This window comes from Dromiciops gliroides, chromosome 3, assembly GCF_019393635.1.
Source record: "Dromiciops gliroides isolate mDroGli1 chromosome 3, mDroGli1.pri, whole genome shotgun sequence".
In the NCBI taxonomy this organism is placed as follows: Eukaryota; Metazoa; Chordata; class Mammalia; order Microbiotheria; family Microbiotheriidae; genus Dromiciops; species Dromiciops gliroides.
The window spans coordinates 69,412,908-69,437,205 of record NC_057863.1 but is presented as its reverse complement, the minus strand read 5'-3'; the positions used below and the strand labels follow the sequence as shown (position 1 = coordinate 69,437,205).

General features: G+C 42.4%; 1 protein-coding gene across 1 annotated transcript in view; it reads left to right on the top strand.

The window, feature by feature from the left end:
- The window catches only part of LOC122750850 (probable hydrolase PNKD), a 29,414-nt gene extending 11,743 nt beyond the window's left edge, over positions 1–17,671 (top strand). The window contains exons 2-9 of the mRNA XM_043997686.1: positions 4,711–4,826; positions 5,291–5,403; positions 6,182–6,240; positions 8,578–8,670; positions 9,227–9,390; positions 9,867–9,953; positions 11,609–11,724; positions 15,255–17,671. Of these exons, the coding sequence (XP_043853621.1) occupies positions 4,711–4,826; positions 5,291–5,403; positions 6,182–6,240; positions 8,578–8,670; positions 9,227–9,390; positions 9,867–9,953; positions 11,609–11,724; positions 15,255–15,428 (922 nt within the window). The 3' untranslated portion in view covers positions 15,429–17,671. The remainder of the gene's footprint in view (positions 1–4,710; positions 4,827–5,290; positions 5,404–6,181; positions 6,241–8,577; positions 8,671–9,226; positions 9,391–9,866; positions 9,954–11,608; positions 11,725–15,254) is intronic.
- The last annotated feature ends 6,627 nt before the right edge of the window (positions 17,672–24,298 follow it).

Genomic DNA, 24,298 nt, shown 5'->3' with positions numbered 1-24,298 from the left:
AAACACACAAACATACACACACACCCCTCTAGAATATGAACTCCTTGCAGGCAGGGACTATATTTTTGCCTTTCATTATACCCTCAGCACTCAACTCAGTGACCAGCCTACAGTAAGCATATAAACTAGTTCCTGACTAATTAGGAAAAAAAGCTTTCTTTTGCTAAAAATCTTAGCTTGGCCACACTTTTTTTTCCCCTCCACTGACGAAAAAAAAAGGCAAGTCAGTCAATTTGGTGGCAAGTTGAAAGCTTTTAGTCAGACACAGAATCCAAGCTTCTAAGATCCCACATGTCTGCTCTCCAGGTCAGGAACCAAGTAATGAAATACCAGATTGTAAATTCCACCCTTACATCTGATGCAATGTCACCCTGTGAATCATTTAATCTTCCTGGCCTTAACCTGCTTTCAAGGACAAGGATATCTTTTTATTTTATGAGGAGGGAAAATGAGACTGGAGAGAAGTGACCAAGCCTAAGATCCAGCCATCTTGCTTCTCTTCTCCTTAGACAGGAAAGAAAGCCCAGGCACTGGGTGCCTGGTAGTAGAAGAGAGGAATCAAAGACCCATTGTACAGGGCAGCAGTGTCTCCATGCAATCTCAGAGGGTGGAGAGATGGGAGCTCAAATTGCCTCATTCCTGCTCAGTTGCTCTCTGATGCTAAGACTGACCCTATTCAGCTTCCTCTTTCAGAGATATTCTTTGCTTTATTCCCCCCTTACTCATCTCTCTACTTCCCCAACCCTTCAAGAAAGAGAAGCAGACCATCCAGGAATCTTTGGTGTCTAGCTTCCCTTAATATAAGGGTTAAGTTGTGATCTCAGGGGTGGGGGAAGTTTCCTGGGGAGAGAATAAGGGAGAATGCAAAGTCTTCTCCAACTACCAGAGTCTCTGACCTGCTTAGTTAACCACCCAGATTGCTCACACTTGGGTTGAGAGGAATAATGCAAAGAACAGTGGACCAGGAGTTAGGACACCTGAGTTCCATCCAGCCTCTGCCACCAGTCAGTTTTCTCATCTAAAAAGCTAAGAGTTTGGATCAGATGAACAGATGTTTCAGGAAAGAACTGAAATATAAAGATAATAGAGCAGTAAGGAAATGGGGGAAGGAATATTAAATGACTGAGTCAGGGAAAGCAAATCAAAGGCCAGATGGGGTGTGATTTATTGTACAGAGTTTAGTTATTGTACTAGTATTATAGTATATTATACGGGAGTTAGTTATAATTCATCTCCACATAGGGAAGATGGGACAAAAAAAGGAATGCACCAAAGGGCAATGTTATATACTAGAATCAAAGAACCTGGGGTCAGATCCAAGCTTTGCCAGTTACTGCATGTATGACCTTCGATAAATCAGTCTCTGGGCCTGACCTTCATCATCTGTCAAGTAAATAGATTGAATGTTGAAGATCCCTTGTAGCTCTAAAACTGCGATTCTGTGAAATGACAGGAGGAAGTGAGGCGGTTAAGAACAAGGTAGAATGTCTTCGTTTGTTGTTTAGAATTAAATTTTTTTTCAATTATTAAGCATTTACTTTTTTTCTCACTCTTTCCTCCTGAGGAAGGAAGGAAGGAAGGAAGGAAGGAAGGAAGGAAGGAAGGAAGGAAGGAAGGAAGGAAGGAAGGAAGGAAGGAAGGAAGGAAGGAAGGAAGAAAGAAAGAAAGAAAGAAAGAAAGAAAGAAAGAAAGAAAGAAAGAAAGAAAGAAAGAAGAAAAGAAAAAAACTCGGGAAAACAAATAAGCATAGTTAAGCAAAACAAATTCCCATATTACCCATGTCTAAAAATGTGTCTTACTCTGCATCTTGAGTCCTTTGGCTCCTTGTCAAAAAAAGATAGGTAGCATGCTTCATCATCAGTCTTATAGAATCGTGGTTGATCATTGAATTGATCCCATTCTTAAGTCATTCATTTTTATAGTGTTAATGTTATAGTGAAAATTGTTCTCCAAGGGGCATCTAGGTGGCACAGGGGGATACAGCACGGTCCCTGGAGGCAGGAGGACCTGAGTTCAAATCTAGCCTTAATCACTTACTAAGTCATTTAACCCAGATTGCCTCCAAGAGGAAAAAACAATAGTTCTCCTCATTCTTCTAACTTTACTCTCTATCAATTCTTAGAAGTTTCCCAAGGTTTCTCTGAAACTATCTTTTTCTTCATTTCTTACATAATAATAATATTCCATCGTATTCATATACCTTAATTTGTTCAGTCATTCCCCAATTGATGGGGACCCCCTTTGTGTACAATTCTTGACTCTACAAGAAAGTGTTGCTATAAATATTTTTTGCACACGTAGACTCTTTAAAGAAGAACTTTATAACTAAAGGGGTATGAGATGGTGAAACAGAGAACCAAGGGAAGGCATGAGATCCCTTTGGCCCTGATGTACTATGATTTCATCTATAAGAGGAGCGTATGGAGAGAGAGGAAGGAAGGAAGGAGCAGAGTAGCTTCCTGTATTACATAATAAACAACTCTGTACTTAGCTTTTCCATACTTTGAGTGTCTCTGTCCCATTTCCATGAACTCATCATGTTCTCTTCTTTCCCAGCTTTTCCAGAGAGGTACATGTAGCACAGTAGATGGAGTGCTTGGCTTGGACTCAGGAAGAACTGAGTTCAAGTCCAGCCTCAGACACTTGCTAGGCTGTGTGATTCCCCAGCAAGTCACTTAAGTTCTGTCTATCTCATTTTCCTCATCTGCAAAATAGAGATAATAATAGCACCTCCCTCCTGTTTAGCCTTTTCTTTGCCTTTCCAGATGAAATGCTCTTTACTCCTTTCTTCTTCCCTTATAACTCTACTCTCCATATAGTTCACCTGTTCCCTCGGACTCATGTTCCCTGTGGCCTTTCACCTTTTGTCAGTGGAGCCCAGTACTAGACACAGTCATTTAATGAATGATTGTTGGCCACCAATTATTTATGAGGGCCCATGCCAGTTATGGTGGGGGGAAAGGATAAAACTCAGGCTTTTCCCTCAAGGATCTTTCATCTGTGACAATAATAAATGACCCAAATTTGAAAATGAAAGAGAGAACTTTAGAATGCCAGAGTTGGAAAGGACCTTTGAGATTCTGCGGCTCAATGAAGGCTTCATACATGAGATTTGCAGAAGTACAAATAGCAGGACCTCCCCAAAGAGGTCAAGGAGAGAGGGAAAGGAACTATATGTGCAGAAATATTGAAAAAAGGACTTTTTGTTGTATCAAAAAGCTTGAAACAAAATGAGTGCCTATTGGTTGGGGAATGTCAAAACAAGCCATGGCATATGACTGTAATGAATATTATTATGCAGTAGGAAAGGATGAAAAGGATGGATTCATAAAAAAATAAAATAAAAATAAAAAGACTTGAGTAAAAGGCCAGACCTGTCTCAGGTTAGGCTGGTACCTCAGGCCTGAGATTGGAACAAAAGAGATGCTCACAAGCATCATAAGATGCTTCATCTAACAAAATAAGGTTCACTTTGGCCACAGCAGGGGAAAAAATATGCAGTGCAGGAAAAGGATGTTCTTTGAGAATACAATGTTGTGGATAAAGCACCCACCCTGGATTCAGGAGGACCTGAGTTCAAATTTGGCCTCAGACACTTGACACTTACTAGCTCTGTGACCCTGGGGAAGTCACTTAGCCCTCATTGCTCCACAGAGAGAGAGAGAGAGAGAAATACAGTGCTGATTCAGTTGAGCTCTTGGTGTTGGTCATGCTACTGGTTTGCTGGTGTGAAGCCTCAAGAAGGAGCTTCTGATTGCTTTGAAGGCTTTTCTATTCAAGGGACAAGGAACCTACATCGATGGCCCTCATCTTAGACCCCTGAGCCAATCAGGGGTTGGGGAAAAGGAGGGTAGTGATAATGCTGCCAAATTTATGAAGGAGGAGCAGGAAGAAGAAGAGGAAGAGGAGGAGGAAAAAGTGAAGGAGAAAAAAGAGAAGATGTAGCATCAATGCAACATTTTTAAAAATATCAGAAAAGAAGACAGTGGATAGAGCACCGGCCCTGGAGTCAGGAGGACCTGAGTTCAAGTCTGGCCTCAGACACTTAACACTTACTTGCTGTGTAATCCTGTGCAAGTCACTTAACCCCAATTGCCTCACCAAAAAAAAAAAAAAAAAAGACGGAAGATCAGAATGGATGACAATCAGAGAACTGGGTTATATTCAATAATATAACATCAGAACTGTGTTAAATTCAATATATATTTTAAAAATATATAATAGAACCCCATAGTTTCACGTGCAATCCTACTCTGTTCTGTAGACATGGCAATGTTTATTTATTGGTGTTTTTCAAGTTTATTAAAATATAAAATGGGAAAAAATATTTAAAATGTCACACCATGGGGCAGCTAGGTGGCACAGTGGATAGAGCACCTGCCCTGGAGTCAGGAGTACCTGAGTTCCAATCCAGCCTCAGACACTTAACACTTACTAGCTGTGTGACCCTGGGCAAGTCACTTAACCCCAATTGCCTCACTTAAAAAATAAAATAAAAATAAAATAAAATGCCACACCACATAAAGGCCTCAGAATGGAATGGGAAGGGCTAAGAAGGTACAGTTGGAAGGAATTATGTTGGTAAAAAGAGGCTGGGGGAGGAAGGGATTGTCCACGTGGGACAGGATAGGAAAGAGACTAGAACAAAGAGTTGGTATTGGGAAGCAGTGAGGAAGAAGAGAAAGTAGTTTCTTTTTCCCGATTCTTCAGGTATAACCTGTATGCTCGCACCTGGCTGGGTTACCTCCTGTACCGAAAACAGCTTCAGAGGGCACGACATCGCTATCCAGAAGGTCACTCAGCTGTTCAGCCCCGAGTCTTCAATGGTAAGCCAGATCCAACCTTGGGATTGATCCTGATCTCTTCCCCCTGACCCCCCATCCCTGCCATCCCTCTGTGTATAAATTCTATTCCATTTGATTAAAGTACTTAAATTCCATTTTAAAGTACTTAAGTCCCTACTATGTACATTCTCCCTGAATGGAGGGAGCTTCCATCCTATACTCTTTCCAAATTTCCCCTGGGTGGGGGGGGGGGGCAGCTAAGTGGCACACCAGCCCTGGATTCAGGAGGACCTGAGTTCAAATCTGGCCTCAGACACTTGACACTTACTAGCTGTGTGACCCTGGGCAAGTCACTTAACCCCCATAACCCTGAAAACAAAAAACAAAACACAAACACAAACAAAATCAAAAACTTCCCCTCCAGTGGGGAGGGGAATATTTCCACCTTTCCCTATTGTGTCCCAGCCCTTCTTCTGAGTCTCAGCACTGCCTTTTTACCCCTCCAGGAGTGAAGGTGGTACCCATTCCAGTCCTTCTTGACAACTATAGCTACCTCATCATTGACACACAGTCCAAGCTAGCTGTGGCTGTAGACCCTTCAGATCCAAGGGCTGTACAGGTGAGAAAGTAGTAGGGTATGGGGCCAGGTGCATGGGTCCCTATTGAATTTGTCCAGTATTTTAGTTTAGCTGCTTATTCATATGCACACTCACATCTTTAGATGCCATCAGCGGGGGAAAAAATATTCAGTGCAGGAAAAGGGGTGGGGGGTGGGGGGGTGGCGGGATTGGCAGGTTGAAGATGGGTAATTGGAGCATCTGGACTCTACCCATTGCCTTTGATACTAAGGTCTAACCTTACCTACCCCTTCCCTTCCCTCATCAACCACACCTATTACACATCCTTTTCTATCGACTGCAAAGGATCTTTAAGAACATTATCTGTTGGGGGCAGCTAGGCGGCACAGTGGATAAAGCGCCGGCCCTGGATTCAGGAGGACCCGAGTTCAAATCTGGCCTCAGACACTTGACACTTACTAGCTGTGTGACCCTGGGCAAGTCACTTCAACCCTCATGGCCTCACCAAAAAAAAAAAAAAAAAAAAGAACATCTGTTCTTATCTCTTGGTGATCTAAGGCTCCTTTTCAGCTGTTGGTGAGCAAGTAGTTCTGGGCAGGGACAGGACAAGGAGAGGAGATGAGACAATAAGGAGGATAAGGGATGGGTCTGGAACATAACTGCTCCAAGACCTCTCCCCTCCCTTACCCCCAACGTACACATAATGTTGAGGGGTTGGATGTCCCCTGTCTTGGCACCTCTGCTTAGCTCTCTTCCTTTGATTCTCCTTGTCTTTTTTTTTCTCTTCCTCACTTCTCTATCTCTGCTTCTTTCCCTTAGGCCTGCATTGAAAAGGAAGGGGTCTCCTTGGTTGCCATTCTCTGTACCCACAAACACTGGTAAGGGCCCTGACACAAAAAGTGCATTTCCAAAGGTTGGGGAGGGAGCCCTGAATGCCTTCCTTTCAGCTGTTCCGCTTTCCCTCCCAGCCAAGCCTTGTCCTCAGTTGTACACTTCAGGCACAACTGTAGGATCCAGAGTGAAACGCTAATGGTGAACCACCCACACAAAACTGGCCCCCAAAAGCTGGAAATAACAGTGGGACAGAGAAAGAAATCAGCCTGAGATGGAACAGGCATGGGATGATTTGTCTTTGCATCATGCTTCAGATGATACAAGAAAATGATACTAATGAATAAGAACAATAACAAAGAAGTACTCACATAGTGCTTTAAGGTTTACAAAGTACATCGCAAAATATTATCTTATCTGATCCTCAAAACAGTTCTGGGAGATTGGTGCTATGCTTATCCCCATCTTACAAATAAGGAAAATGGGATGGTGTGAGGTTGTGACTTGCCCAAGGTTACACAGCTAATAATTGTCTGAGACAAATATTCAAACTCAGGCCTTCCTGACTTTAAATCAAGCTCTCTTTCCACTCCACCACTTAGGTGCCTCATGTAGCTAGACAAGGGAAAGGGAGGTCACAGGGATAGACAGAGAAGATATAGGATAAGATGAGTATGCCTTCCTCCCATAAGGCAGCCTGGAGCAATGCAAAGTCCCGTGGAGTGAGAGTCAGGAGACCAAGCTTTTATTTACTACTCATTTTTCTAGCTTTAATTCCTGAATTGGAACCTCATGCCAGGGCCAGGCTCCATCCCCTGTTGCATTTTTGGATGTGTGGATTGGCCCTTCGTGGCCTCTCTCTGGATCCACTGGATTCCTGTGCTGACCTTCACCAGCTAGGGTTGAGATCCCCTTGAATCTCTGAGTGCTGAAACTTCAGGGCACTTTCTGGCCTCTCTAGACAGAGTGGTAGGGACCTTTTAGCCCCTGGGCCTGGTTGGTGTATTCAGAGGGCCCTGTGATGTGTTTGTACAGTCATTAGTTCTAATAGCTTATTGCTGAACATAAAACAGTCTGTCCCAATGGTTAGGAGCCACTCAGTTCAGTGGGCAGTCCCAGCTGAGCTGGCCCAATCCTAGTTGGAATTTATTTGGGCTGTGGCATGATTCTAAACCAACACAAACAGTATCCAAGCAGCTATAACTGAGACTGGCAAATATCCTTGCCCTTTGATATCAATAAATTCTAACTAATAAATTCTCCTTGTGGAGAGGCAGCATGTGGATGGCAGCATGTGGATAGTAGATGGAGTACTGACTTTGGAGTCAGGAAGACCTGGGTTCAAGTCTGGCCTCAGATGCATATTAGCTGTGTTACCCTGGGCAAGTCACCTGAGCCCTAGGCAATTCTCAAATGCAGTACTTCTTGAGCTGTGTGTGTGTGTGTGTGTGTGTGTGTGTGATGGACCCCTTTGGCAGTGAAACCTATAGACCCCTTCTTAGTTTTTAAAATGTATAAGCTAACCTATATCAGATTACCTGCTGTCTAGGGGAGAGGGGAGGGAGGGAGAAAAATCTGAAATTGGAAAGCTTTGTATAAACAAAAGTTGAGAACTATCTTTACATGTAATGGGAAAAAAAATAAAATATTTTATTAATTAAAAAAAAAGAAAGAAAACTCCAAAGATAAATATTTCCTGCTCACACTTCTGTTTCAAGTCAATCCTACTAATAACCATGAAGAAAATTAAAAAAAAACATAATGAGTCTCTCTCTCTAAAAAAAAATAAAATGTATAAGCTATGGGGCAGCTAGGTGGCACAGTGGATAGAGCACCTGCCCTGGAGTCAGGAGGACTTGAATTCAAATCCGGCCTCAGACACTTAACACTTATTAGCTGTGTAACCTTGGGCAAGTCACATAACCCCAATTGCTTCACTTAAAAAAATAATAAAATAAAATAAAATATATAAGCTTATACAAAGGATAAGATTATATAAGATCACAAAGGATACCAATTCATGTAGAAATATAGTTATCAAAACATTAATATCAAAAACAAGTTTATAGGTCCTAGGTCAAGAACTCCTGTTTGAAGGCTATAAAACTACAGTTAAGTCCTGATTTTTATTGCAGAGAGGTATGTTCCATGCTGATAATATCACAGGTTCATAAGTCTAGACCAAAAGAAAAAAGATTCTTATGAGTTTGAGTTGTTTTTCTTTCTTAAATCTTGAATCTTTCTAAAATGCATGCCCTTTTCCTGACTCAAAAACTGTTTTCAAGGATCAAATGAGATAATACCTATGGAAATGCTTGGAGCATTGTAAAATGCATTCCATACATTATGATTTCTCTGTCATTGCCTTGTACTATGCACTCTAGGGACCACAGTGGGGGCAACAGGGAATTGAGACGACATAATAGAGGATGCCGGGTCTACGGAAACCCTCAGGATGGGATTGCTCACCTCACTCAGTAAGTAACCCTCCACCCCCACCCCTCAAGGTAGCTCTGCAACTCCCTTTCTTCCAAGAATTTCTCTTAAGTCGAGACTTTACAGAACTGTAGTTTCCCCCTCTCCCCACCCCTCAGCCACAGTCCACTCTTCTATTTTTCCTCTTTCCCGTTACCCCTGCCTCCTGCTTTTCCCACCCAGTTAGGTTTCTGTAGCCCTGTAGTCGAAGAGGAATGTTGTCTGATACTCTTTCCCTGCCTTCTCCCCCTGCCCCCTACACAGTCTTTCTGCCAACTGAGCCCTTGGTAGGCAGGTCCCAACACACCCAAACTACTTCTGTGCCCTAGGGATAAGTACTATTCCTTTTCCCCTCTCATCAGTCTCTTTCCCAGGACTTCTGGAACAAGAGTTTAAGGCTCTGAGTCAGAGGCTTTGAAAGGCTGGATGAGATCATCTGTCTTTAATCTAGGAACCCCTCTCCAGGGTCTACTTTTGCCCAATTGTCAAGCTGCAATGAGAGGGCAGAAGGTTAAAGTGCATCCTAATGTGTTTCCTTCTCTCTTCTCCCTTCTCTAGTCCTCTCTGTCATCAGGATATGGTGAGTGTGGGGAGGCTTCAGTTCCAAGCTCTGGCCACCCCAGGTCATACGCGGGGCCACATGATCTATGTGCTGGATGGAGAACCCTACAAGGGCCCCTCCTGCCTTTTTTCAGGAGATGTGCTCTTCCTCTCTGGCTGTGGTGAGTCCCACCCTCAGGTGGATGGGTGGGTGAGGGATGGAACACTGGCGAAGGGAGGGAGACTCCTGGAAAATAAAGGGGAAGGGAGGCACAGAAGGTACAAGGAAGGTACAAGGCCAGAAAACCAAAGTGAAGGGCGAAGGTTCCCAAGGGCATATCAGGTTAGCCAAAGGATGTCCCTGTCCAATTAATGGGAAAAGAATACGAGTCCAACATGTAATGTAGCATCAACATTCAATCGGGTTCCCCTAGTATCCAGTAAAGAAAATCAAGACACAGAGGAGGCAGGAAAATTCCAAAGGTCTGGGCTCCCCAACTCCCTAGAGGAAGGGAGTTGTATGGGGGGGAGGAGACTGGGAAAAAACAAAGGGCCAGGTAGAAGACAAGAACCAGAAAAATGGTGTGACTAAACCCTCCAGTTTAGCTTCCTCCATACCCTCAGTGTCCATCTCATTTCATTCTCCTCTTTCCCCTAGGCAGAATATTTGAAGGATCACCTGCAACTATGTTGCACTCGCTGGACCTCATCATGGGCCTAGGAGATGATACCTTGCTTTGGCCTGGTAAGGGAATCATTGCTTCCACCTTCTCTTTACCACTGCACTTCCTTCTCCATCCTCCACCTCCCAATCGGAGGGCAAGGAAAACTGTCCCCTTAGTTAGAAAAAGTGGATAAAGCACTGGCCCTGAGTTCAAATCTGGCCTCAGACACTTGACACGTACTAGCTGTGTGACCCTGGGCAAGTCACTTAACCCCCTTTGCCCCGCAAAAAAAAAAAAAAAAAGAAAGAAAGAGAGAAAAAGTGTCTATCTCAGATATTGGATATGAACGGGGACATCGAGGTCCAGAGAGGAAAAACAGATAACCCTAGAACACAAGATCACCCCCTCCCCATACTCTAAAAGAGATCTTTGTAGCCTGGGTTTGTCAGCTGACTCTGCTGCCTGAATGGTTTTTTTTTAAATCATTGCTCTCCCCTGACTCACCCCTTCCTAAGCAATTGGGATCATCTTCCTCCAGGCCCAGCATCCTGTCATGGGGGAAATGGGGTAGGGGTTTGGGGTCCTTAGGAATTCCTCTTTAAAGAATTATACCCTCTTGCACACAAAAGCAGTTAGAATATGATAGTAATTTATTTAGAGGAAGGGGAAGGGGAGAGAAACCATGAAAGAAGTCTTTGGACTTCTCATAGGGAGAAAGGCATGGCACAGAGAGAGTGGCGCTGAGGTACCAATCTCCTCGAGCAGGAGACTGGCAGGTACATTTATAAAGGACTGATGGGGGTGATCATCTGACTGTGGAAAGTTCCCTTAGTGAGGGAGGACCATCCCCCACTGGTGGTGGCTGGGGGAAATGGGTGAGGGTTGGCTGCAGATCTCTCAAACCATCTCCTCTGGACACAAAGGAAGCAGCCACACCTAATCTTATTGCCCCAGGGTTGAGGGAGACTAGAATGAAGGGTGAGCTGGATCAGTCTGATCTGGTTCCACTTATCTCTCTAGGCATGTCTGTCCTCCGGTTTAGTTTCTCAAGGAGAAGGTTCTTTGATGTGCCCCAGAGAACTTCTGGGGTGCTATGGACCCATAACAATCCTAACACCTCTCACCTAGCTGACTAGCACCAATAACAACAGCAGGGAGAACCTCAGACATACTTCTGGAATATATCCAGGAGGGATTGCCCAACTTGGTTGTGATGGGAGGGAGGAGCACTCAGAACTGGCTTCTGATTGGCAGGAACCCAGCTCAAGGTGTGACTCAGAGTGGGGTAATGGCTGCCTAATAGCCACAGTCTCTGATTGGCCAGAGGGAAGTCAGGGTGTGAGGTATAATTTTTGATGGCCGGTAGTGCATTTTATTTGTTGTTGTTTTTCAAGGGGCAATGAGGGCTAAGTGACTTGCCCATGGTCACACAGGTAGTAAGTGTCAAGTGTCTGAGGTCGGATTTGAACTCAGGTCCTCCTGAATCCAGGGCTGGTGCTCTATCTACTGTGCCACCTGTCTGCCCCCATGTAGTGCATATTGAAGACTGGGTTCTCTATTGATTGAAACTGGATCTTAAGAGCTGCTTTAGAGAAACTGTGGCTCTGTGCCCATTGTTCTCACCTTGATCCTCCCCACCCCCACCCCACAACTGTTGCTTCTGAGGGGAGGGGAGGGTTGGCACCTTTTTCTTATCTGGTGACATCCATCCTTATTTCTCCCCTGAATGGCCCAGGTCATGAATATGCGGAGGAGAATCTGAGCTTTGCTGGTCTGGTGGAACCAGAAAACATGGCGCGAGAGAAGAAAATGCAGTGGGTTCAGCAGCAGCGCCTGGAATACAGGAGCACGGTGAGGCAGGAGGAACGGAGCAACCCCAGGGAATCAGCGAAATGATCAAAGCCTTTGTAATAACTCACCTTTTCAGCTCTTTCTAGTATTCAGAGCACTTCCATAACAATTTTCCAGTGGGGGAGGTAGGGTAACTTTTATCTCTCTTTCACAGAGGATGCCAGAAAGAGAAAGTGATCATGCATATGGTCAGTGACAGAGTCAGGTCACTAGCCCTCAAGTTCAGTCCCAGACCAGCTCTCCAATGAAAAAAAGATTTACAAGTTTACCTCTCTCCTCTGACTATATCCAGAAGTACCAATCTCCTTATCACCCTGGAATGCACACTACACTTGGCATTAAGAGATTTGGGTTCAAATCATGGCTTGGCTAGTTACTAAGATCTGGGTGACCTCATGCAATTAATTTAATTCAACAAGGGGGCAGCTAGGTGGCGCAGTGGACAGAGCACCAGTCCTGGAGTCAGGAGTACCTGAGTTCAAATCTGGCCTCAGAACATTGACACTTACTAGCTGTGTGACCCTGGGCAAGTCACTTAACCCCAATTGCCTCACCAAAAAATAAAAATTTAATTCAACAAATACTCATTAAGCCATTAAGCACTTCCCTTTTGCCAGGCACTGAACGTACAAGAATGAAAATAATACAGTCAGGAACAGCTAGGTGGCACAGTGGCTAGAGCACTGGCCTTGGATTCAGGAGGACCTGAGTTCAAATCCGACTCAGACACTTGACATTTACTAGCTGTGTGACCCTGGGCAAGTCATTTAACCCTCATTGCCCCGCAAATAATAACAATAACAATAATAATAATAATAATACAGTCCCTACAGACACAGTAGCTTATAGTCTGCTGAAGGGGATATGATGTGTACATTTAATGCAAAGTAGGGAGTATTAGGAATATTTGTATTTGTGAGGGAGTTAAGACATTCTCCTTGTCATCCTCATTTTTTTTTTAATTTTTTGGTGGGGCAATAGGGGTTAAGTGACTTGCCCAGGGTCACACAGCTAGTAAGTGTCAAGTGTCTGAGGCTGGATTTGAACTCAGATACTCCTGAATCCAGGGCTAGTGCTTTATCCACTGCACCACCTAGCTACCCCCATCATCCTCATTTTACAAATGAGTAAACCAAGGCTCTGGGAGGTGAAGAGACTTACCCAAGCTCATTCAGTTAGCAAGTGGCAAAACCAACTTTTTGTCCCTCCCAAAATAAATTTGTACCGTGTTGTATTCTTTCCGATGGCTTTGATAGCTCAGATGAGCCCACATATATCCTTTTAGGTAGGATGATAGAAGGAGAGCACTGAACCATCCTTGAGTTGAGTGACCTGCCCCATATGACCTGCATCCTTCGATTACTAAGAAGACTGGCAGATAGGATTTTGGAGCCATTTGCCAGTAATCTCTGAAAAATCTTGCAAAGTAGAGAAGTATTCCAGGATTGGAGAAGGGGAAAATGTCCTGGATTCTTATATTTGAGTGAGCTGGAATTTGGTTCCTGGCAAAATTCGAGAGAACATTATTAAAGGAATGGTGATTGACCATCTAGAAAAGAATTGGTCCAACCTCAGACACTAGACACTTATTAGCTGTGTGACCCTGGGCAAGTCAGTTAACCCTCATTGCCTCACCAAAAAAAAAAGAAAAGAAAAGGAATTGGTCCTCACTGTGATCAAGAATGGTCTCATTAAGAAAAGGTTAAATAAATAAATTAAAAAAAAAACATATTAAGGGCAGCTAGGTGGCACAGTGGATGGAGCACCAGCCCTGGATTCAGAAGGACCTGAGTTCAAATCCAGCCTCAGACACTTAACACTTACTAGCTGTGTGACCCTGGGCAAGTCACTTAACCCCAACTGCCTCACCAACAAAATTAATTAATTAATTTAAAAAAAAAAAAAAAGAAAAGGTTAGAGAAGACTTCATTACTTTTTTTCACTGGTTCCTAGATTGGTGGATCACGGGAATGCTGTAGGTGTTGTTTTCCTAGATTTTAGCAAAGCATTTGACAGTCTCATGGTACCCTTAAAAGCTGAAGATCTTACAGGATCTTATAAAATGGAGAGCTGTGAACTAAAGTACAGCTATGGTTGGTTGGATAAAAGTGGATGGAGCATTTTTTAAAAGGCTGAATGGTCAGAACCGAAAAGGTAATTAATTAATTAATTAATAAGTTAATTAATGAGTTGATGATAACCTGAAGAGAGGTCTGTAGTAGAGCGCCTCAGGAATCTGTTCTTGGACCTGTAGCCATCTTTTTTTTTTTAATTTTATTTTTTTGCAGGGCAATGAGGGTTAAGTGACTTGCCCAGGGTCACACAGCTAGTAAGTGTCAAGTGTCTGAGGCCAGATTTGAACTCAGGTCCTCCTGAATCCAGGGCTGGTGCTTTATCCACTGTGCCACCTAGCTCCCCCCACCTGTAGCCATCTTTATCAATGATTTATGTGACAGCATAAATGTTCTGATGATACGAAACTGGGAAAGAACACCAAATGCACTGGATGAAAGAGTCAGAATCCAAGAAAAACTCAACAAACTGAAAACAATGGACCAAGTCCAATCAAATGGAATATAGGAGAGATAAATGTAAGTCTTACCCTTGGGTTCAAGAAATCAATTTCACAAATACAAGATAAGGGAGGTGTGGCTAGATTGCCACAATTCATTTGAAAAAACAAACAAACAAACAAACTTGTGGTTGTAGTATACAGTAATCTAAATGACTCCATATGGCAACTGAGAAGGCAGATAATAATTCCCTTCTGTTCTCTCCCAGTCAGAGAACATCTGGAATATTTTGGTACCACATTTCAGGAAGGATACTGATAAAAGGAGGGCAACCAGGCTAATGAGGATAAGATGAAGAAACTGAGGATCCTTAACCTAGAAGAAAGACAACTAAGATAGTGGCAAGGAGGAGAAAAAGATCAGGAGGGGAAAAAAAGGGTGGGACATGATTGCTGTCTTCAGATACTTGAAGGACTTTCAGGTAGAAGAAAGAGACTGGACATACCTGGCCAAGAAGGCAAAACTGAAAGCAGTAGGTGAAAACCGCAATGCAGCTTGATGTCAGGAAAAACTTAATATGAGTGAACCAGAAGAAAAATGGAGTGTCCCCAAAGGTAGCAAATGGCCACCTCTTAGAGTTCTTTATTTCTTTTTGGGGGGTTTGGGGCAGGACAATAAGGGTTAAGTGACTTGCCCAGGGTCACATAGCTAGTAAATGTCAAGTGTCTGAGGTTGGATTTGAACTCAGGTCCTCCTGAATCCAGGGCTGGTGCTTTATCCACTGTGTCACCTAGCTGCCACCCTTTTAGAATTCTTTAAGCAAAGATTAGATGACCACTGAGATATATTATAGAAGGGATTCTTGTTCAGAATGGCATTTGGTGATTTGGCATAATAATGAGTATAATTAGTTACACTGGGGAACCCTGGGTTCCCCAAAATCAATCCCAACTTTCTTCCTTAGTTTCTTTTTTATCCCCTGCATGCAAATTCTTTCTATTGTCCCATTCCGTACAGTGCCCATCAACCATTGGAGAGGAGAAGACATACAACCCATTCCTGAGGACCCACTGCCTTGCTCTGCAGGAAGCCCTGGGACCGCTCCCTGGCCCAGGTGGGGATGCTGCCCCTTCCAGAGCCCGACTGCTTGAAGAACTTCGGAGGCGCAAGGATCAGCACAAGGGCAAATGATACCCCTATTTGCTGGGATCCCTTTTAATTCTCCACTCCCTTCCTTCCCTATCATTAGCACATCTGCTCTCCCCGGTATTGCCTATCTTCCCCTTCATTCTGACAGAGGAGGGAGCAGGAAAAGGCATCGATTTCATGGTAGACTTCAAAAGGAGGGTGTGGATGGAAAGTGAGACCTCAAGGCACAGGGAGCTGGCCACTGATGATGGGGTTCATGGGTGGGGAGAAGAAGAAAACTAAGAGGATTCCCCCATCCCTCAACCCCTACAGCCACCCACCTTGGTCCCGGGGTTTTCTTTGAAGGTAGGTTGGGAACCTATGAAGAAACTGGACAGTTGAGGTCTTCTGGGTCAGCCTATCGAGCCATCTCTGCTACACTAACCCCTTGACCTTCACCACTGGAAGCCTTCATCCATCCAAATCCTGGCTGTCCAGTGCTGCTTTTTCCCACTAAAGACTTCAAGTAGAATCCAGTGGCAGGGGATGAAGGAGGGAGTGTCAGGTGAGATGTGGACCACTGGGATTTAGATCTAATCCTTTCTAATCTCTCCCTTCTCACCCTGCCTCCAGGGACTTGGACGTGAAGTCCTCCAAGGGGATCATCTAGTGTTGGGCTTCTTTTGGAAAAAGAAGTGGGGTTCGCTGTCTACCTTTCATTCTCCCAGAATAATCCCCTCCCTTAAAAAACAAAAGCCCTTTGTCCACTGGTTTCCCCGGTGTCTACACCTCCTGGAGGGCTCCAATTTACCACAAGGACCTAAAGAAAATGGAGAGGCCAAGGAGTTGTCCCTTTTCCTTCTTTCCAGATGCTCCTCCCCCTTGACTGTACTTCAATGCCTTGCCCCTACCCCAACTTGGGAAAAGAAAACATTTCTTAAAAAGACCGATTTGCTTGACTACAAACTCAAGACCCTAGAGAGGTTGCTGAAGATCTTAAAAACAGGGACCTGCCTATTCTAGTAGATAGCACTTATTTCAGCATCAGGAGCCTCCAAGGGTCATGCTGACCAAGCGCTTTGCCTCTGTCCCCCCAAGAGAGAGACCCCAGAGCTTCCTGTTCCTTTGTCTCCAGCTTCTTATTCATGTCTTCATCTTTATCTAACCTGAATCCCTCTTGCTGTACTCTCCATCTATTTCCTTCTGTCTTTAGTAGAGATGGAAAATATCTGGAATATGAAATAACCCTTCTGAGCGAAGATCAATTATTGGACCCCTTCAGCCCTCCCTCATCATTTTTTATTTTATTTTACTGGACCTGTGATTTCATTGGTACAATGAGTTCCCTATGAGAATGCTCCCTTTCCCAGTGCAGATTGATTGCTACCTGCAGCTTGAGTAGTCTTGAGAATTGGCTAGGGCATCCAGCCATTGTGTATTAGAAGCAGGATTTGAACCCGTCTTCTTGGCTCTGAGGTCTCTTCTTCAGCTTTTTCTCCTTTATAAATATTGACCAGTTAATGGTTTGATTGGTTGGTTGGGTTTTTGAGGGAGAGTTAATGATCAACTCTTAAGTAGGATTATAGCAGTGTGAACCTAAGGCTTGAAATGATAGTAATCTTGATTTGAATGGAGTGAAAACAGCCTGACCAATTTCCATTTCCCCCCCACCTCCCCAACTGTCTAGTTTTAAAGGTTTAGGTTAGCCCAGTCACTTTTATTCAAACATCCAGAATGATACATCATTACTGTTTAAAACTAATGGTTCACGTGGGTTAGTGTTGGCAATCCAGATAAAACTTCTGCTCCTTCTTAAGACAAGGCCATCTGCTATAGACAGGAAGATCTTTCTTCCTGGTATTCTTGCCCTGCCCCTTCTGTATAACTAACTTCCTATATGTGAAATTTTTCCTTGATATAAACTCACAACTTTCTAGCCAATTGAGGCTTACCAGCCTGAGGGGAAAAGCCAATCAGACACCCCTGCTAGAGGGCCTGTCTCTTCCCCCTCCCAGAGCAAGGTGTGACCCAGGTGTGCCCAATACAAGAGGGACAACATCATCAGGTCAGGAAGATGCCTCTTTCTGGACCCCCTTCTTCTTGCTACAACCTAATGATCATTGTACCACACCCTACGTACCATTTCCCCTGTGGTGCCAGTCATTTCTTTGCCCCACAAATAACTGTGATCCAATTGTATATTTGTGCCCTGTGTTCCCTTTATTTCCCCACCTGTATAATGTTAAGCCTTCCTTTGTGAATTACTGTATCCCTAATAAAAGTTTATTTTTTTTTTGCATTCATAATTTTTTTCTTTTTCAAAATTCCTTTGTCTCTATAATGGTCACCAATACCATGCTTCGTGAACATGTTGGATGGACGGTGACAGTTATGGAAGGAGTCAATAGTCAGTAATCATTTATTAAGCACCTAGTATGTGCCAGGCACCCACTTAAGTGCTAGGGATATAAATATGAGATAATCCTTGCTCTCAGGGAGCTTACAATCTAGTGGAGGAAGTTGTCCAGTCATTTCCATTTCTTCATGACCCCATTTGGGATTTTCTTGGCATAGATACCAAAGTAGTTTGTCATTTCCTTCTCCAGCTCATTTTACAGATGAGGAAACTAAAGCAAGCAAGTTAAGTGACTTGTCCAGGGACACACAGCTAGTAAGTGTCTGAGGCCGGATTTGAATTCATGCCTTCCTGATTCTAGACCTGGCACTCTATCCACTGTGCCACCTAGCTGCCCTAGCAGAGGAAGACAACACAAAAAGAAGCTGAAAGTGGGGAGGAGGAAAGAGCATGGCAAAGTCAAAGATGTCCAAAATGAATGCAGCTTGGTGGGAAATGAGATGTCTGAGGAGAAACACGAATGAGAGTCACATTTCCATCGAAGAATCAAATTACAACCACAACAATGAGGTTGTACTTCTGAAGACCAGTAGGGCTCCCACCATTCAGCCCTCCCCTTGGTCCTCCTTGCTTTATTCATTATTCCCATTCGATAACATCAGTGCCTTTTCATCTTCATTCTCCTACCTTCATTTCACCCTACTCTCCAACATCATCCTCTTAGGGTGTCCCACCTCCCTAGACTACAATGAACTGATCTGTTCATCTCATATTAATGCTATGTGGCTCAGACGATGGAGTCCTGGCCTGGCATCAGGAAAATTTATCTGGCTTCAGACACTTACTGACTGTATGACCCTGGGTGAGTCACTTAACCCTGTTTGCTTTAGTTTCCTCATCTGTAAAATGAGCTGGAGAAGAAAATGGCAAACCACTCCAATATCTGCACCAAGAAAACCCCAAATGGGGTTAGGAAAAGTCAGAAATGACTGAACAATAACATTAACTAATAGAAATTAAATAAAATAATAATGGCCAATTCAAATGAACTTGATGTAAAATATCTCTGGCACCCATTCGAAATAAATATATGGAAACATATATTGGAAATATATATTTTACTAATATATGTGTGTATACACACATATGAACATACATATACACATTATATATATATATATGTGTGTGTGTGTAATAAATTCAAGTAATAAATACTTGAATAACAACAACAACAAAAAGTATGCCTCAATATGCAGATTTCTGCCTGGAGGTGGAGGACATTTTTTTATCATAGGTCCTTTGGAATTGTCTTGAATCCTGTGTGTGTGTGTGTTTGTGTGTGTGTGTGTGTGTGTGTGTGTGTGTGTGTGAAATAAGATATACACCCATCCCTCTTATATAGACAAAATCCATTCCAGGAAAATCTATATAATGTTTTCATTTATTTTAGTAGGGGGAATTATGGAGCATTCCTGCTGGACCCTCCTCAAAAACCACCCAATCATTTATATATGCCCACATAGACATGGGCGGCTGGGTAGGGAGCTAGACATGGAGTTTTGAAGATCTGGGTTCAGTTTCAACCTCTGACACATGCTGGCTGTGATCTTGGGGAACTCACCAGATTTCTCAGTGCTTCCATGTAACTAAGCCTATAAATTTCAGAGCAGACATTCATCTACATTCACACGGGGAATTTCCTCCCTGGGAATTTTGTGCCTGGATGAAATCAAATCTAATCTTTTAAAAAATGTATTGTGAAATGGGAATTAGAATTAGAATTAAGAATTAGAGGGGCCAGTTATGTGGTGCAGTGGATAGAGCACCGGCCCTGGATTCAGGAGTACCTGAGTTCAAATCCGGCCTCAGACACTTGACATTAGCTATGTGACCCTGGGCAAGTCACTTAACCTCCATTGCCCTGCAAAAAAAAAAAAAAAGAATTAGGAATTAGAATTAGAATGGTTAGAATTAGGAAGAGATTTAGAATTAGGTCCTAGAGTAGGATTCTTGAAAAAATTATATTTGATTGTTAACAGAAACACAACTCGGTGTTGGTGAGACTTGAAGGTATCAGCACACTCATTGCTGGTGGAGTTACAAATTCGTAGCAACTTTTTAGACAACAATGTGTCAGTGTACTTTTTTAAAGTCACCCCCCAATATCATCCTACACTTTGCCTTATAAATTCTATTGTCAGGAATGTAACCTGAAAGTGTTATTAAATCCAAAAAAGATCTATGTGGCTTCAAAACAGCATTATGACTAATCACACACACACACACACAACTCCCAACAATCCTGGAAACAACCTAAATGTCCAACAACAGGGGAACCACTAGAAAAAAAAAGTAGTGCTTTAAATAATAGAATGCTACTTATAAAATGAGCAAAGCAAAGCAGAAAACCAAACCAAACCACCAGAAACCAAAAGAAAGCCATCAATATTAACTACAAACAAAAAGATAGAAAAGAATAAAGAATCCTCATAAGGGACTAAAAATTGTCCTGATATTTTATCATTTGAAATGAATTTATTTATTTATTTATTTATTTTTTACATATAAGGTATTTTATTTTTTCCATTACATGTAAAGATAGTTCTCAACTTTTGTTTATACAAGCTTTACAATTTCAGATTTTTCTCCCTCCCTCCCCTCCCTCCCCCCTCCCCTAGACAGCAGGTAATCTGATATAGTTTATATCTATATATCATATCCATATCCATATAGATAGATATATATACACACATATATATACACATAATAACATTAATCCTATGTCTGCATTAATCCTGTTACAAGAGAAAAAATCAGAGCAGTGATGCAAAACCTCAAAATAGAAAAAAAAAACAACAGCACCCAAAACAAAAGAAATAGTATGGTTCAATCAGCATCTATACTCCACAGTTCTTTTTTTTTTTTCTTGGATTTGGAGATCCTCTTCTATCATGAGTTCTCTGGAACTCTTCTGTACCATTGCATTGGTGAGAATATAGTCCATCACAGTAGGTCAACACTCAATGTTGATGATACTGTGTACAATGTTCTTCTGGTTCTGCTCATCTCACTCAGAAATGAATGAATTTAAATGTAAATACTTTGCAAGTTTGGTTGGCTGTACTGAATTTCAATGTTTTTTCATTAAATACACATTTTTAAAGTTGCAAGAATATTGAGGGAAAAAATTTGAAAAAAATATTGGGAGGGAAACAGCTATTTTCCCTTAAAAGTTTATTGAGGCAGCTAGATGGCGCAGTGGTAAAGCACCGGCCCTGGATTCAGGAGTACCTGAGGTCAAATCCGAACTCAGACACTTGACACTTACTAGCTGTGTGACCCTGGGCAAGTCACTTAACCCTCATTGCCCTGCAAAAAAACCCAAAAAACAAACAAACAAAATTTTATTGAACATTGACCTCGTTGAATATTGACTGAACTAATCACAACTTGTTTCATTTTACTGGGTCACATGTTGTAATGGCATTTAGATTGGGCAAGGTTCAGATTGGGCAAGGAGCAAATGGGGTCAGGCTGGTGGATGGGAGAACTAAAGGAAAGAAAGAAGCAAGGTGAAATGTGACATGTGTGTTTTAGGGTGGATGATATTAGGGAGGGGAGAATGACATCTGAAGTCTTCATGCCATAGGCTTGGGGTTTGGGGCGGGGGCGGGAACTCTTCTGAATCTAGTAAGGCAGTGACCCCTAGTGGCAGTCAGCTTCAGACACCAAGATGGCTGCTTTCAGGTGAAAGAAGGGCTGTCCTTAGAAATAAAATGATGGCCTGTGAAGAGTTTCTTTGATGAATAGAGAAACTGAAGCCTAGAGATATTTAGTGGCTAATTGCACAGCTAGCTAGGGGAAGACCGTCTAGTTACGATTTTTGTAGAAATGTAACTCTCTGAGCTAAAAGAGACCTGTAGGGATTATCTCTCCCTTCTCTTCATGGCCGCTACCCCCACCCCTTAGTTCAGGCCCATATATCACTTACTAGTAGACTTCTATTTAATCCCCCAAATCTAGTTTTTATCCTCTCTAATCCATCTTCCACAGAACCGCCAAAATACTCTACCTAAAATACAAGTCTGATCATGTCACTCTCTTGCTTAATCGTCTTCTTGCCTCCAGTATCAAATACAAATTCTTCAGACTGGAATTTAAAACCATTTACATCAGGGGGGCAGCTAGGTGGCACAGTGGATAAAGCACTGGCCCTGGATTCAGGAGTACCTGAGTTCAAATCTGGCCTCAGACATTTGACACTTACTAGCTGTGTGACCCTGGGCAAGTCACTTAACCCCCATTGCCCCACAAAACAAAAAACAAAAAACAAAAAACAAACAAACAAAACCATTTACGCCTTGATTCCAGTCAGTTTTTGTTTTGCTACACATCATTTTTTCCAGTTTTGTTACACATCATTTACCTTTGTGCACTTTGCTTTTGTTTTGTTTTGTTTTTTGTTTTTGAGTGAGGCAATTGGGGTTGAGTGACTTGCCCAGGGTCACACAGCTAGTAAGTGTTAAGTGTCTGAGGCCGGATTTGAACTCAGGTACTCCTGACTCCAGGGCCGATGCTCTATCCACTGTGCCCCCTAGCTGCCCCTCCTTTGTGCACTTTGCATTTCTTTTTTTTATTTTTGACATTCATTGAAAAAAAAATTGAGTTTCAAATTTTCTCCCTCCCTGTGCCTCTCTCCCACCCATTGAAAAGGCAAGCAATATATCAATTATATATGTAAAGTCATGCAAATCATATTTCCATATTAGCCATGTTGCAAAACAAAACAATAAAAAGCAAGAAATATAAAGTGCAACAAGTATGCTTCTGCATTTTCCTAACTCTGAGGTTGACTTTGTCCATTTTACCATATGCCTCTCACTGTCTTTAAGTATCTTTATAATACATCTAGAACTTTATTTCAGGATATACTGTCACTAAGCAGAACATCATTAAATTGTAAGCCATCTGAGTGTAGAAACTGAATTAAACTGTGAAGGCCAAAATTTGATATACAGAGCATTATTTGGGTGACTCGCCTTAATATTGGGGTCCCGGAAATATGAGGGACCTTTTAGGTTTACCCTCCCCTCTGAATTGCCCTTTTTAGATATTTCTCCCAGGCCAATAAGAAAGGAGCCTCTAAGCTTTAGTTCACAAAAGGATCAGATTTTATTACTTGGGAATTAATTAAACAACAAAGATGAAACTAATAAAAATCAAAGATAAGGTAATAGGAAAATAGAGGGGGCAGCTAGGTGGCGCAGTGGATAGAGCACCAGCCCTGGATTCAGGAAGACTTGAGTTCAAATCTGGCCTCAGACACTTGAGACTTACTAGCTGTGTGACCCTGGGCAAGTCACTTAACCCCAATTGCCCGCAAAAAAAAAAAAAAGGAAAATAGAAATACATATACATGCTCTTAACTATAAACTTAACCTATGCAACCCTAGATCATTTCTAATTAAGCTAGTTCAAAGGAATTTAGAGTTTTCTGTAATTAACTCACCAACCCCGGACAGTCTACAGTTGCTCACACCACAACAAGACAGAACACAGAATAGGAGCCACCACAAGGGGAATCACCAGACAGAGAGAACCAAGAGGGAGCTTGAGTTCTGGAAGCAGCCCTCCCCCTCCCTTCAGGGATCATTCAATCTTTCCTTCCCTAAAAGGAGAGGTCCTTCAAAAACTGCCTATGGAGAGTTCTCCTTCTCAGTTCAGTAGCATAGGTAACCTCAGGGTGGGCCAGGTGTGGCCCCTCCCAAATGAGTTAGCTAAAAACACGAATATTAATCTTTACCACAAATAATTTTTACCACAATACTTTTAAAAATGTTTTATTGCTCCATCTTTGTCCTGTATCCATAGAATGTGCTCCATAAGTACTTGAATAACAACAACCACCAAAAAGTATGCTCCAATCTGGACTCATAGTTCATCAGATTTCTCCCTGGAGGTGGAAGACATATATATATATATATATATATATATATATATATATATATATATATATATATATATATATTTCTCAGGAGAAAAAAGGTTAAGTGACTTACCCAGGATCACACAGCAAGTGTCAAGTGTCTGAGGTCATATTTGAACTCAGGTCCTCCTGAATCCAGGGCCACTGCTTTATCCACTATGCTACCTACTTGCTCCCCACCCCCACCCCAAGACATTTTTTAATCATGGATACTTTGGCATTGTCTTGAATCATTGCATTGATCAAAGCCTTTCACAGTTGATCATTGTTACTATGTACAATGTTCTGGTTCTGTTTATTTTACTTTGTATCAGTTGGTATAGGTCTTCCCTTGTTTTTTCTGAAACTCTCCCCCCACATTTCTTATAGCACAAGCATTTCATCACAATTATTCACTACTACTTCTTCAGCCATTCCTCAGTTGATGATACCCTTTGTATTTCAATCAAACTGGCCTACTTGGCTGTTCCCTGAATTTGGCACTTCATCTCTTGCCCTTCTGTGCTGTTGACAATCTCTGTTTCCTTCAACCTCTTAGAACCAAATGCTTATATGAAATGATGCAAAATGATATATGTAGAGCCAGGACAA